Consider the following 15312-nt stretch of genomic DNA (forward strand, 5'->3'; position numbering starts at 1 on the left):
TGTACTAAGGACTCCTTGGCGTAGAGGAAAAGGAGTCTTCCAAAGCTATGAATAAACTCTCGGCTTGGGTCAGATTTCTTGCTGTTTCTTTTCTTTAACCACCTTTGAACTCAAATAAAAACAGCCTTAATGTCAGGTTTACCTTTCTGATGTCGTAATCTTTATGTACTATTGAAGAGCTTATACTACCACACTAGGATTTCCTCTACTTTCTTAAACACTGGATATTATCCAGAAAAAGCATACACATTTCCAACCAATTCATCCTCAGATCTTTCATCTTCCGGTACTGTTGTAATTCCAAATGTAAGACAGAGCTCAGTAAGTGAACAAGAACATGACAGAAGCTCCTACTCCTTGCATTTGATTTCCAACAATAAAAACATGCATGTGTATCCTATTTCAAATATAATTAAAGTTACTGCAAAATAGAAACTTTGATAGGGGTTAGAAATGGTTTTGAAAGACACAGCCTGTCAGACACATTCATTCTACATCAGAGTTCAAGTCCCTGTCTCTTAAAAAAAGCCACTTAGGCAATTCAATTTTTAGAATCAGCTACCTTAAGAGTTTGCAAACTGATTGAATAAAGGAAAAAAACAGCATTTTATTTTAAATCATAAGTAAATACAATTAGTAAGAACTGAGTTACTCTCTTTGAATTTGACAGTCTAAAGGAATTTCAAGTTTAATCCGTGCCATAAGAGAGGGACTGCCACTGCCTCTCCTTCCAGGGAAACCAGAGGTTAATGATTTTTGTCATATTGAGACTAACAGCTAACAATTGCTACAGTTGGCCTTTAGTATTTTATTTGTCCTTTTGAGGTATTCAGAATAGGTGACAATGGCTTGCAGTTGAGAACATATGTAGAGAGACCCCTGTGGCTTATGGAAAAGTTGCTCCATGCTGGTTGGGTGTTTGAAAAAAAAATACAACCAGAGCTCTTTTATGTTCCTCTCCTTAATGAATGCATGAATGTCAAAATGTACCAATGGCCCATTCAGGGGGCAAAGCCTAAGCAGCTCCTTCTTTAAGAACACATCCTGAGATGTAAAATACATTTGCTTAACAAATTAAAATAATGAGATAATTCAATTAGTTTCTTTAAAAAAAAAAAGAGAGAGAGAAAGAAAAAAGGGTGCATCAGGGGATTATTGTAATACAAGAACAGGTCATACAGCACAAAGGAGGAACAAACCAATTTGAAATAAGGTTAGAGTAGTAATGAAGGAATGTACATTGAATCATGGACTGCCATTGAAAAGATATTTACTTGAAACAATAAAATTGTACATCGCAGATTCCCCCGTTCTGCAGCCAGCGTTGCACTTTGAATGGACAAGCTAATTTGAGAAAAAGTGCGAGATCTTTAAAAGGAAGGAGTTCTCTTCCTTCCCTGCATGTGTTTATGGCAAGAATCTTTCTGAATTTACATTGCACTGGTCAGGGGTCTCCATTATCAGTTTGCAGGTCTGAGAATTACAGCACAGTAAATCTTTCAACACCTGCAAACTCATTAAAGCTTGGACAGTAAAAGGTTTGGGGCTTTTTTGTGTTCATTTAATTTGATTTTTGCGAGGCCATCCTCACCAGTGATAGCAAACTTGCTCAATTCATGCAGGATGGAGAGGGTCAGGAGAGAGAGGATGGAAACAAGGAAAAGGGATTTCAAAAAGCCAGGAGGACTTTCCTCCTGAGAAGCAAGAGGCAGTTGACTGTTTAATAAGCATGTGTCGAATGCTTTCAAGGAGCACGTGAGAAAGGAAGGCAGGGATAAAAACCCAATATATCACAAATTTCATAAGAGGAAATGGATTTAACATGCAGACATGTACAAAACAAACGGATTTATCTGTGGCCCTGTTTCTTGCTGTCTGCCTGTACTACTCCTCTAAGATACCCTACAGCTAAATGAAAAACCCTCCACTCACACTCACTCGACTTCCAAATTAAAAACATTTTACAGGTTAGTAAATCTCCAGCTGAGGTGATGTAGCAAAGAACAGCTGTGAAGTAATTTTGATAATGATGAGAATAATAAGCACATGGCAAGGTTCAGGGCTTTGCTGTTGCAGCTTCAGTGCTCCTGAATAGATAAAAGTGATTAAATACTCCTGATTATCCCTGACCAATATGTAATGGATTTACAGCCCTTTCAATTAGTCAGTATTTGCTTAGGACTCATTATTTTGTCTTTGGTTAAGTAATCAGCCCAGAGACTCATGTTCTGTCTAATTCCTCTGAGCCAAGTGGGTACAGGGCACCTGACCTTTGAAATGGCCATAGCTGGGAGGCAGGAATAACCACTACTCCAGCAGAGACACTGGCTATTCCAGCTAATCCTGACCCCACAGGCCAGATCAATGCACCTTAGTTTGCTACTAATGTCCTTACATCAAAATGATGGTTTAGAAATGTGGATCTATCGCTCCCCCCTTTAGCTGTGCTGCTAGCAGAGCAGTTCGATAGTCCCTATCATAAATAAATCGGGTACCTTGTCCTGAAATCATTACACTGTAACCAACATCAGCTACTGTGGAAATTTATAAAACTTTGGTAGAAGAAGAGGTAGTTAATAACAGTTAGCATTTTAAGCCTTATCAAGTGAGAAACAATTTTACAGTGAGAGGAAGAGGAAAATCAATTGATAATTTTTCCAGTTTCCATTATTTCCCGCATGAAATAAACTACAGAGTGTTACTAGGTTTTCTGTGGAACCGTGTTTTGATGCCTAAGTGAAGCTATAGTAGTCAACAGAACACCAACACATAAAACCAATTGCAAGCAGGAGGATAAAGATAGCCCATGGAAAGTATTGCTTTTTCACATATTTAATCTCTCTCCCCCAAATGTGAATATGGCTGGCTTTCAACATAAAGGACTTGAAGAGAAGCTAAAAAGGTGCTTATTCTCGCTGTTACACAACTGAAGAATTAAGGAACCTGTAAGCCTTCTGTATTTCTCACAAAAAGTAACAATGACAAGTTTGCGAGCTGCTGCTTTGACTTCTCTAACATCCACAGTGTATGTCAGCACACACAGACTGGGGCTCTCTCTTGCACCACATACATACGAACTTTGTGTAAACAGAGGCCAGCAACAAAGAATTCAGAAGGCAGAGCTTTACATATGCTAAAGCAAGAAACCCTCTTTTTTGTCCTTAGGAACATTTTTAATAGTTCAAAGCAAAAAAATGGTTACTTTATATGTAGGTGTTGTTCCATGCTAAGGATTTGTACTCTTTTTCTCTCTATATAGGCATGTATGTGTGTGTGTGTATATATATATACACACACATATATATAGAGGTTTCTTTCAGATTTGTCATGATTCCAAGAGCCAAGAAAAAAAAAATCTAGAAGAAAAAAAAAAGCAACAATAATTGAGCCCTAATAATGGTCCAAAAATTATGGGGACAATTGATTTCTAATAACGATGAATAAACCTCATTAGGCACATGAATAGAAATCTATTTTGGTTTTGGGCACCACTTACTGTGAGATGCTGGAAAAGCCACGCTCTCATGATATTTGTTGCTACTTTGGGGAAAATGCCTCTTTTCTTCTGACGCTTTTTGTCCTTGTCTGGGTCGTCATCATCCCCTGTACCAGGTGAGGCTACACTGTTGTCTAAACCATCTCCTACAACAAAGAGAAAAACAGGAAGGAGGAGACATTTAATGAACAAAATATAGAAGCCAAAAAGTATCATTAATTACGAAGACACTACCACAGTTTTATTTTGATTTCTAGATCAGGCACATACAGTTTCTCGTTATATATGAGTGCTGATACAAATATGTAAAAATTATAAACCATGTCTCTCCAAATACTAATTTTGCATTTCGCACATGCATTTATCATTAATTCAATTATAATTGTGTGCTTGACATAGTGCAATAGCTCTTTGTCAATTATGGGATTCAACGTGGGAAAACTTGCCACAGGAAAACCCATTCACTGTAAATGCATCCCTACAACCATTCTGAATACGTACTATAAGTAATCAAGTTAAATGTTCTGTAGTCTATATATTCGAGGCCCTCTGCAGAGGTGGCAGTAACCATGTCACCGTTCAGTGCACATAACACACTGTCAGATGAGCCACTCCCCGTAACCATCACCTCCCAACACACATACATACGCAGGCACAAACACGTACACCTAGTATGACCCTGCGTATAACATTTGCATGACATGAAAACTTCTACAGCTCTGCATCAGTGATTATTATCATTAAAAAAAAAGATGCACATCAAGGTAGAGCTCTCACTTAATCAGAACTTTCCATCAACATATTTCTCTTCTGTGCTTTTCCCTGGCATTAATTGTGCATTAGCAAAAATCATTTACTTTTAACAGTCATAGTTATTTTTTCTTGCCCTCCAGCAAAAATGCCTTGAAAGCCTGCCTGGAGGGCATCTAAATTATGTATCTGAAAAACTCTTCTGGCAAGGCATTGCAGGACCCCTACTTTCTTAAAATTCATACGAGCACGTCTTCCTGTTTTTGGGAAGGCATCAATCAAGAGCAGCAATATATGCCATATTCCTACATTAATATTTGAACTAATAACTTTAAAAAAAGGAAAGAAACAAGATCCGACTTGTGGCATAATCAAATGCAAAATAAATGAAGAATACTGGGACAGCACTGAGACTTTATAGATTGCTGTGTTTTCCTTACACATCATTAGCCCGGAGCCACACGAAAGAGGAAAACAGAGAAGTGGAGAGTTTATGCTCCCTGCTGGTGTTTAAGAAGCCGAGGTCCTGGAAGGACATCTGGGAATTGTGCTGAGACGGTGGTTTTTGTAATTTAAGAATAGACATTCATTAGCAGTAAATGCCATAAATCCCATGCTAAGTAAAAACCTTGTCCAAGAAAGCCTAAAACAATAAACTCTGTGCTCAATGTAGCCTGAGTTAGACGCTCCATAGCTTCCTGAGGAATGCTATAGATTCACGAGCTAATTCCTATAGCCTTGTCTAGCTCTGTAGTGCTACGTACAGTCCATTTGCTTCAAAACCTGCATTTCAGCTCCATCTTCCCTCCCGTGCCAGATCACCCTTCTTCCACTGCCTCCCCTCTGAAAAACCAACCCTTTTGGACCAGAGAGACAGAAAAAGCCACAGCAAAGAGCTGGCAGATTAATTTTATTGACATTTCCATTTTCACTGCAATGTGATACCCTCCATCACACGGAAGAGATGACCCTCACTATTTACAGACTGACAGGCCACTTCATTACAACCACCCTGCCCCAAGGCAGAGCAGCTCCTTTCCATCTGCCCAAACACCAGAGCAAGACCCTGAAGTCACTGCTCTCTTTCTCCTGCTCCTTTTCTTTTTTTTTTTTTTGTTTTGTTTGTTTCTGTTAACGATAGCAAAAGGAGAATCGAATCACAGCAAAATAATTGAAGAGATTATGGAAGCCCTAAACGCTGTAACCAACTGTTCACCAGTGCAAGATGTTGCTTATTTAGAAATCACTCCTTTCCGTTGCTCTCTCCCCCCCATATATTCCACCCTACCCCTTTCTCTCTCACACACACACGCGCACGCACACACACACACACACACACACTTTCCACTATGCCAAGGAACTGCTGCAAGGCAAATTCTCACAAACACTAATGGCTTCTGACTGCTCCTTGGCAACCCCAGCATTTTAACCTGGGTGGATATGCTCTCCAAAATACAGACACTGGAGCTATCTCATCAGCTGTTCATGTGACACAGATGGAGAGTGGCTATTAGGAGCCAGGCAATGGGCCTTGGGGATCTGAGGTGCTGTACTGTAGCCTCAGGCAATTTTGAAAAGCAGTACCCGGAGATGGGGGGAAAAAATCCCTACTGAAAGTGCAAGTTTGAAGTCAGTCAGTCTGTTTGTCTATCTGTCGTGCAGATAAAGATATCTTTGTCTCTTTATCTAAAAGCTACGTGTGTATGCACAGGATGCGTGGAGCTGCAGAACTTCTGCTCTGCACAATCCTTTCGCACTGCAGAAGCACTGGTTCACTCTCCGTGTGGACAAATTCCCGTTCCTCTGCATATACAGACTCTCCTGTTTATGAGCATCCTCCGCAGGAGTCACCTACATGCTAAATCAGTGTTTAGAAATTTTGGAGAGGTTGTTAATAGCTTGGTTTAAAAAAGCTAATAGCAGCCCAGGAGGTGAAAGTTCAGCAAAAGCTTCCACTGCCTTCCCACCTCAATCAGCGGTTGAAACAGTAAGAGTCAGTGCTTCCCTAATCTGTTCCATAACCTCATGAAAGGAAATCCAGATATCGTACCTCCAAATGACCTCAGAAGATGAATACAGCAAGATTTGTTGCTCCTGGTGAACTACAGGCCCAATCCTGTTAAGCTGTATTGTCATATCTTTAACGGCACTACAACGGCTCACATTAGTGGATAAGGTTTCTAGTGGCAAGAAATCACAGAAGTAGCTCATAACTGACTTTTCTGAGATGGAATGATTTACTTCTTGGATACGGAGGGCCTGATCCTAGTTTGCTGTGTCCAAATAAACATGAGTTACTTTAAATGAAGAAAAAGAAATTCTCAAAAGTAAAATAAAATTAACAGACATGAAAGTCACTCTATTGAAGACTGGATTGAGTATACTTTTAACTGCTGTATGAAAGACTAAAAATTTAAATCCTTTAAACCATCATTACAAGTAATTCTGCTTATGTGAACTGTTCATATCCTGATTTGGATGGTAATTTGTAAGAAGAGTAGAGTCAAGTCCTAACTTGTATGGAAATTGCAATTATATAAGCATAGTTATCACAATTTTCTATTGGGGAAATTAAGTCTAGATTTTGGCCCACTGACTCACTCTTTCACACAGCAGCAAAAAGAAATGAAGGGTGACTTTCTCCTGCTTTGCGCACCATTCACTTGTTTATTCTTGTGCAAAGAGTACAAGTGATTGCAAAACCCTATCACTGTTCTAGGAAAGTGGAGAATTCTTAAGTGGCACTCTCTTTGTGGAGATGTCAATGACTACGCAGGATTCAAGCCAGTAGAGAATTAGGCATATTACCCAGCTTGTTTAAGATTATATCACTGCTATATAATAGTCTCAATAACCCTTATAAAAGGTGGAGAGAGTTTACAAGAAACTTTAAAAAGTGACCCACACGGGGTTCCTTAGAGACCTTCTCTTCTAGGTTTGTGGAGGAGGCTGAAGATGCAAGTTTTCTTTACACAGTGGGAAGTTAGGCTTCCACACCAGCTCTGTGTGCAGACACCCTTAGCACGTCCTGAGGGTTTCTTCCCACAAGATAAATTGTTTTGCATTGAAAGCAAAGGAGACTACCTCTTATTTAAAAAATACTGAATAAGTAGTTAGAACAGGGCTGCCACTGCACTATAATTTCAAACTTAGCTTGCTGCAAACTTATTTCCTTGGACAGACTAGCTTGTTGACCCCAATGTTCATACAGCTAAGGACTCTTCGGGAAACAGTCCAGTCCTACAGAAGGCCAGTCCAACCTTATTGTATCAATGAATTCCTCTTTGACAGTCCTCCACACTACCAGTATTGCCTCAACCCTAGTCCTTTTTTGTGCTCCTCACAGAGTAAAGACCCAGCAAGAGATGAAGCGAGTGCTGCTTAGAAACTGCTCATGTAGTATTTTCACCATTTGTGAACAGGATGAATAACAGATTCCCAATCTATGCAAAATGGTAACTGAAAAGGATAACCCAGTCAGGCCAAAGCACAGAAGCCTGGTAACAGCCCAGATTCAAACTCTAGAAATAGTTTCTGTTACCATCATAACAAGCAGAGCAGTAAGAACAGTGATTTCTGGAAAAATACATTTCAGGACCCAGTGTTTGAGTTTCTTCACCATCAGAGGTCCCTTACAGCTTTTTGGTTTGTCATGCTAAAGGAAAAGAGAGAAGAGCAGGGGTATCTAAGGCGAGGGAAAGACAAGACACTTCACCATTTTTCTAAAAATAGTGCAAGCAATATGAAAACCAAGTTAAAAGATTCTGAAAAGGAAAGCTGCAGTGCACTACGCTGATCTTAAGTAAACTACTCTACAATCTTTCAGTGCAGTATTTTCATGGAGTAGACTATGTAGATATAAATGCAAAACAGAGAGGAGAATCTGCATGCAGCTTATATTCACAATTTGCAATTATTTGTTTGTACTTATAATGTGTCCATCTGGACACATAAGTATTGTAAACCATTATTAATAAGGATGTTCAACTTAGTAATATGATCCACATCACCACCAGACAAAAATCTTAAAAATCTGGTTAATTACCACTGCCAAAAAGCTGGGAAGAGAAGTGTTTTGATACGTTTTGAAGATAAGACAATCTGTGCTGTAGGGAGGACTAATACAGAGGGAAGGTCAGCTCCAGATTCAAAGACCCTTCAGGAGAACTCCTTATCTCCATTCCACCAGGTTAAAATCATCAGACTTTTAGCCTTACAGCTTCAGCAGATCATAGCTCTTTGAGTGAAGTGCTGGTGTGGGGTTTTTTTCCTCCTCCTCTTAATGATCACTGTTCATGGAAGTTGACTTAGTCTCCTCACACCACAGAAGCAATACTTATCTACCACATCTTATTGCCTAGGGAAACGGAGTTAGGATAGGTTATGGGTGGCAAACCTGGGACTTCGAAAACCCCAAACAGTTCCAGTGGGCATCCCAGCTTAGAGCCGTGCCGTCAGCAGCGCTCTGCCAGAATTACTTGATTGCAGGAAGAAAGGTGCCATCAGAGGCTGACACAGGTGTCCTAGGTTGACCTGCATGCTCAGCCACCACCTGTCCCATCCTGGAATGGGGTGTCCTCAAGTGAGCTGCTGTGATCAGCCCCCTGCATTCCCTCCCCTTTTGTGTCTCTGAGACACCAGACACATGTCTCATGGTGCTATGTCGTATGTTTCAGTGAGCATCTTGGAGAGAAAGAAAGGTTGGACACTGGTGCAGTAGAAGGAACAGGAAGACTTCAGACATACAGCACTACCAACTCTCTTACTACAGAAGATGTTATTCTTTTGCCCTTCTAGCAGCAGGGAGGAGATGAAGAGCTGGCCTTCTCTCTGCTGTTCTTTTGGAAGATCTGTTGCTTTCCAGAATATAACCCAGCAGTTCCACTGGGCTGATACTGTAAAGATGACATGTACAAATTTCACACAATCTGGGCATTAACAACTGTTGTTAATTCAAATAGAAAGAAAAGGGAGAAAACTTAAGCCACTATCAGACCTTACCTACAAAGCTATTCTGCTTGGTCTAATCGCATTTCAACATAGTTTGTCAGTCAGGAGCAAGTCCCTATTGCCATCTGGCAATATGTGCTAAAGGCTTAAAGAGTTGCATGGTATCCAGTATCTAAAGTGTATTTACAACAACAGACAGAATAAAAACTGTTCATTTTCTATTTCTGGATAGGCACCTTTCTATAATCACCAATTTATCTTATTTTCAAAAAGGCATTGACAGATATTTTATTATTTACTCGAAGGTAGGAATGACATTCCAGCTATGTTATTGTTACAGCCATGCATACTATAAAATTGGTGATTCAAATCTGTCGAAATCATTTGCAGAACCGTAATCTTTCACATTTCCCCTTTTATTAGATTCATGTCCAAAAATAAGAAAAAAGACTGGCTTTTTTGTGCCCTTAATTGTCTGTGTTTAAAGCTTGTGTTTATTTGTGAAGTGAATCGAGAATTCTTAGTGATTATATTCAAAAGGCAACAACATATTTTTCCAGCTTTTTAAAGACAAAACTAACAAACACCAGTTTAAATTTTAAGCTCTTTTATACAGCCAGCAGGTTTGTGGTACATTCTTTATACGCCAACATTTTTTCACATCAGGTGAAAAAAGTGTTCCAATGCAGACAAGGGGAACAGTAAAGCAACTTGCTAATTACTGATCTCTCTTACGTTCCTGCTGTGCTAAACTGTCCGGACATGTTGAAGTGAAATTTTTCTGTGATTTTCAAGTGACTAGTTCATGGCCCACTGCCGTGGAGTGCAGGAGAAGGGATGAAATGCTTTAGTTTACATGCAACATTTACTAACTGTGTGGGTTTTCCGACATTAAAGAGGGGACAGTGACCCATGCCACCTTTTTCACACTCAAAAGAGCACTGAAAAAACAGTCTTCATAGGCTTACCTCAGGCTTCCCTGGCCCTTAACACCCTCCCCCCAGGGTAGGAGCAGAAAGAGAAAAAAGAAGGGATTTTATGCTCCTTTCTCTTCAACTTTTCAGGCGGTATAAGCAGCATTTAGCAAATTCAGCCTCCAAATGGCTCCAAATGCTCTGAGCTGCAGGGGCTCATCCTTTGTTAGCCTCCCTCTATTTACACAGGATTTACGCAGGCTCTCCACTGAAGAGACCACATGTTTCTGACAGAAAGCACTTCCATTCACACTGCATCAGGCAACAGGATTGTAACCACTGCAGCTTCACGCTGACCTGAGATTAGGGATTTCAGCAACATTGAGATGGTAACAATCTGCTAACTAACGAAAATTATCCATGGAGAACTCCGCTGCTTACTCCAGTTAAAACTACCGTGGCCAGATAGATTAGGTTACTTAAAAGGACAATTAAGAACTAGCTACTGTCAAGAATATGCCTGTCCATCTACAAAGAGCATAGATACACAGAAAAATATCAGCACAAAAAAAAAAAAAAAGAAAAAATCAGACTGCAGCTTGGATTAAAACAATTTCACCCACTGGCTGAAGACATAAAGTGTAAAAACAGACAGATGGACACATATGTAAATGTGGCTGCATTTGTTTCTCTGGAGCTGGCAAGTTAGTAATGACAGTATAGTTTAATAATTTATTTTCCATGGTATTTTCACACTGGTTAACTGGGCAGTGGCAACATCCATGCAGAACTTCAGGAGCAGAATAACTCCTTCTATCTAATTGCTACTGGGGCAAACAAGCTGAACCAAGCGACGTCTCTTGGCTCTACCTACAAGGACTCAGTCCTGGAACCCAGTATCAGTCTGGGGATTTTTAAAATTTAGTATTTTTTTTTTAAATTCATTTTACCCAGGAATGTTTTCTGCACTGAGATTTTTTCTAGATTTAGTATTTGTGTCAGGGTTTTTCAAAATGGATTACACACACACAAGCACAACAAGCATTGCTGGTTGGAGCTTGTGTGTTTTTTGCTCAATAGCCTTTCATGGGGCAAAAGAAAATTAGATGGGAACGCAGGGCCAGAAAGGACCACACAGATCCAGTTTTTGATGAGTTTTATTTTGTTGTCTTAATTTGGCGAATTATTTTGCTTCTGCAGCAAAATAAAAAAACAATTTACTTCTGTAATACTAACTCATACATGCATCCAATAAGCATGTAAAAAGTACATGGTATATTCTAAAGTTCTTCACAGTATATCATAATAAAGCTCTTCTGGGCACCCAATGATTCATTTTTAGTGATCTCTCAAATGCCCTTATCCACAGTTAACACTCAGATTTTATTAAGGAAGAAAGCAGGGACAAATGTCCACTTAAGTCCCAGCTCTCAAATTCAACTTTGCTTGCGCTGCAGTACCTAAAAGCTAAAGCTTCTTTAATGTTCTATTCACCTCCCCTGTGTGGCATTTCTGCTAACACAGAGTTCACAATCTTTCAGCCCCAAACACAGAAGGCTGCTATCTTCAAGTCATCCAAGGAATGTGCCAGATACTATCATCTCCCCTGCAATACAAAGAGCCAGAAAGAGGCAGAGACCAAAAGGAGACCATACTGATCAGGTTACTAAAGTCCAGAAAGTCTTTCCCAGAATGCTAAACGTTAATCTTTGAACCAGCAAATGTTATAATTAAGATCCTTGTAGTTGGAGGAAATGCTAGCTCGAGAAGTCAAAGGTACAGCCATTTGAAGTTGTACTTTTTTGCACGTTTATCCTAATCTCGCACCCCTCATGCTGGCATAACCGCCATGAAGCACTTTGTTCTATTCAAGCAAAATTATCATTAATGTCAATGGCAGTTTTGCCTGAGTAAGGAGTGTAAGACCAGATCCTTGTCTTGTTCACACAGAATTGCAAGCACTGCACAATTCCAGAGGAGATCACTCATTAAAACTTGTGGTTTATGCTGATTTATGATGCTCTTCTGCTTAAAAGTGAAACTCACCAGGAAAGTGTTCAATGCACTTGTTTCTGCATGGTTTTGACTTCAATTCCCCCCCTCCCCACCTCAGCACAAGTTGGGAAGTTTACTCCCAGGTTTTGGCACCTAGGCTGAAGGAAAGCATTATCAAATTAGGTTTGAGTATTTTGTCTGCTTCAGTAATTACTTTGCAGTGTGAATGTAAATAGCTGTTATTCTGTTTAAGTTTTTCATCCTACTAAACGCTGTCACATGAAATGTCCTTGTGCTGCAGTCTAAACGGAGTTCTTTTTAAATCGCTGTTTTATATATTTTTAGAGAAGTATTTTTAGAATCCTCATAGTAATTCTGTTAAGAATACCAGCTGCAGACTTTGGCTACAGCTGAGACAACAATAACAAGTCATTAAAGAAATCAGGAGACAAAAAAAACTTTTTTTTTTTTGCCTAGAGCACATCGTCTTTAGGAGACCATTTTCATTTTTAGTTCTCTATCCCTGTTGGAGTAAGTGGGCTAGTGTTTTTAGTTTCCTCAATCAACTGTACCAAAGCTAGCATGCATTGAAAAGCTATATTTTATTTTAAGTACCATTTCTTATTTGCTATCCTGTTATTTTTGTCATTAGAATAATACCAAATGTGGGCAAAATAGCCAAGTTCAATTAAAATTCTACCTGCAGTTGAAGTTAAGTAATTAAATTCAATAGTATCGCATCAATATTTAACCTTTAACATTTTGCAGTTGTTTATATATAGCAGAATGTGGAGAACTTAAAGTAGATGATGGTTAACATCCTGTACTGTTCTTCATTAAATCATTAATGCAGTTTCTTTAAGAATAAAAATGGCTTTTTTTCTTTAAAATAGCCGTCAGAGCATCTCAATTTTCCTTACGGCTTTTACAAACTTGTAAACTGTGAGATACATTAATGTCTTGCAGTTCCTCTTAGACAACATGCTGTTGGACACAACTGCTTGTTCAGGAGACATCCCTTAAAATGATGCCCAGTAGTACAGCAAGAGTCCATGTACTGTCCACATTAGAAACCTCTCTTTTCAGGGTTATTTAGCTATTAAAAAAGCACCTGCTGAAATATGGCATACAAGTACACATTCATAGGATTTTTTTCATCATTTCCAAAAAATAGTTAGGACTAGAAATGTAACAGACATTTATTCCTGAGAGATACTAAGTTAAAAGCTTCAGTTATTAAAAAGGACATTTGTTAGGCCACAAGTCCAAAACGCACATTAGTCTATTTTAAGATGTATTAAAAAAATGGAGGATGGCTGAATACTTAAAAAAAATAAAAATAGATGTTTTAATAGAAAAGTGTCAAAATGAACCATAAAAGCTTTTCCGGGTGATAAAATGTACACAAACGTGTATGTTACATAAAACACAAATAAGAGTACCATCTCGATATGCATTCACAAACACCTGAGCAGCATCAGAAAAGATGCTTGCTGTGAATGCATAGTCCAGAAAAAATAAAAATATACAAAACAACTCCAAACTCGGCAAGTCTTACATACCATAAGAGCTCCAACACCTATGCACAGTAGGGTGGATTAACCCGCTGGGTGCTGCGGACATATATATGCACCTCCTCCTAAAGTGTTCATTTGGCTGGCAGTCTGGAAAATGCCAGAATGTGAAGGGTTACGTGGGAACACTGACAGTCTGTTCTTGTAGGTTTAAGTTAAAGCCCGTACTTTAAATATAGTGTGCTAGGTATTTGGAAACATAACTAATACTGTTTATAAGTGGTATGCTATTTGGTGCTCACAACAAAGGGCTCGATCCGGTGCTCGCTCCCACTGGTGAATCACGTCCCAGCCGACAACTGCGTGCTTTGGATCTGCCCATGTTTACTTTCAGGGTAACATTTTTCAGGAGTCTTTTCCTCCAAGAAACTTTGTAAAGGTAAAGTGTAAACCACCTATACCTCATCTGCTCTATATACTGGATGCTTAAAAGTGGTTACTGGAATGGCCTGAAACGTTTTGTCTTTCAAGTTCAGTAGACAGATGATAAGAGCAAGCGTTTAAGGGCCGAAGCCCCTAGTTGGTCCCTGATGGTTTCTTACAGTCTGGCTTCAGCCACGAGGGGAGATACAGTTAAGAATATCCAAATGCCTCAAACAGAAAGAAGTGGCAAGCATACAGAAATGTGAATTCCAGTCAGAAAATTTCAACCGGTTGACAAAAAAACCCAGAAAGATATCTTTATGATATCAGAAGGGCTTACAAGCAACATACTTTCTCCCATCTTACAGTTTTACTGCATTGTTTCCAGAAACCAGATAATACCGTAAAACAAACAAACAAAAAAGAAGAGAAAGCCATGGCCTTCTCCTCTCTCCACAACCAAACTATCCCATAGGATGCTCTGGATCTCCTTTAAGTGATCAAAAGAACTGACAGAGCAATGCATAATTTCATAAAAACATGGGGGAAAGCATTTGACAAAGGTTTCCATCAATTTGATTTAGAAAATAAGGAAGCATAAAAATAGCAAAACCACAGGGCACTGACTTATTATAAGACTATTTGCCTAAAAGTTCACAGCACAAAACTAAAAAGCACAGACCCCGACTCTGACACCTAATGCTTTGCTTTTCTGTTCATAAGCCTGTAATTTCATTTCAAGTCTTTCATTGTAGCAGAAAGTGTTGCAAAAGACCAATATGCACTGCCTACAAAATCTTCCCAGACTGGTTTGTGTCCCTGAGCTTTTCCCAGGGAAGGACCTCACCAGTTGAGCTCCAGAGAACTTCCATTACCCCCCTCCCTCCTTCAGAGGAGATAGAGCTGGCTATACGTAGGAACCCCAAACAAAAAACCTGGCGGGTTATGAGATTTCTCTTCAATCAGATGGGTAAAACTGAGTTTCCCCCTGGACACGCTGTTCACCTAGCCAGTTAGAGAACTGACATGTATGCCATAAGATCAAATCTAAGTCCCACCAATCAAGTAGCAGACTGGGCTAAATGTGCTGATGCAGCAAATTTCCAGATCTTGATCACACTAGGCAGGGGAGTCATTCTTTTCAGTGATAAAGTCACTAAATGCACTCTTGGGGAGATAAAAAATTAAGAACTGGCTGACTTTGCACCATTTGAGTGAGGTATTCACTGCTGACCCAGAACAACAGAATTGTCACCAGCTAGGAATCACC

At 39.4% G+C, this 15312-nt stretch overlaps 1 protein-coding gene across 2 annotated transcripts in view; it reads right to left on the bottom strand.

The window, feature by feature from the left end:
- The window catches only part of MEIS2 (Meis homeobox 2), a 173487-nt gene that overhangs the window by 118373 nt on the left and 39802 nt on the right, over positions 1–15312 (bottom strand). For both annotated transcript variants that reach the window (XM_059819939.1, XM_059819938.1), the window contains exon 8: positions 3497–3642. In XM_059819939.1, the coding sequence (XP_059675922.1) occupies positions 3497–3642 (146 nt within the window). The remainder of the gene's footprint in view (positions 1–3496; positions 3643–15312) is intronic.

The sequence above is a fragment of the Gavia stellata genome, chromosome 7 (assembly GCF_030936135.1).
Source record: "Gavia stellata isolate bGavSte3 chromosome 7, bGavSte3.hap2, whole genome shotgun sequence".
NCBI lineage: Eukaryota > Metazoa > Chordata > Aves > Gaviiformes > Gaviidae > Gavia > Gavia stellata.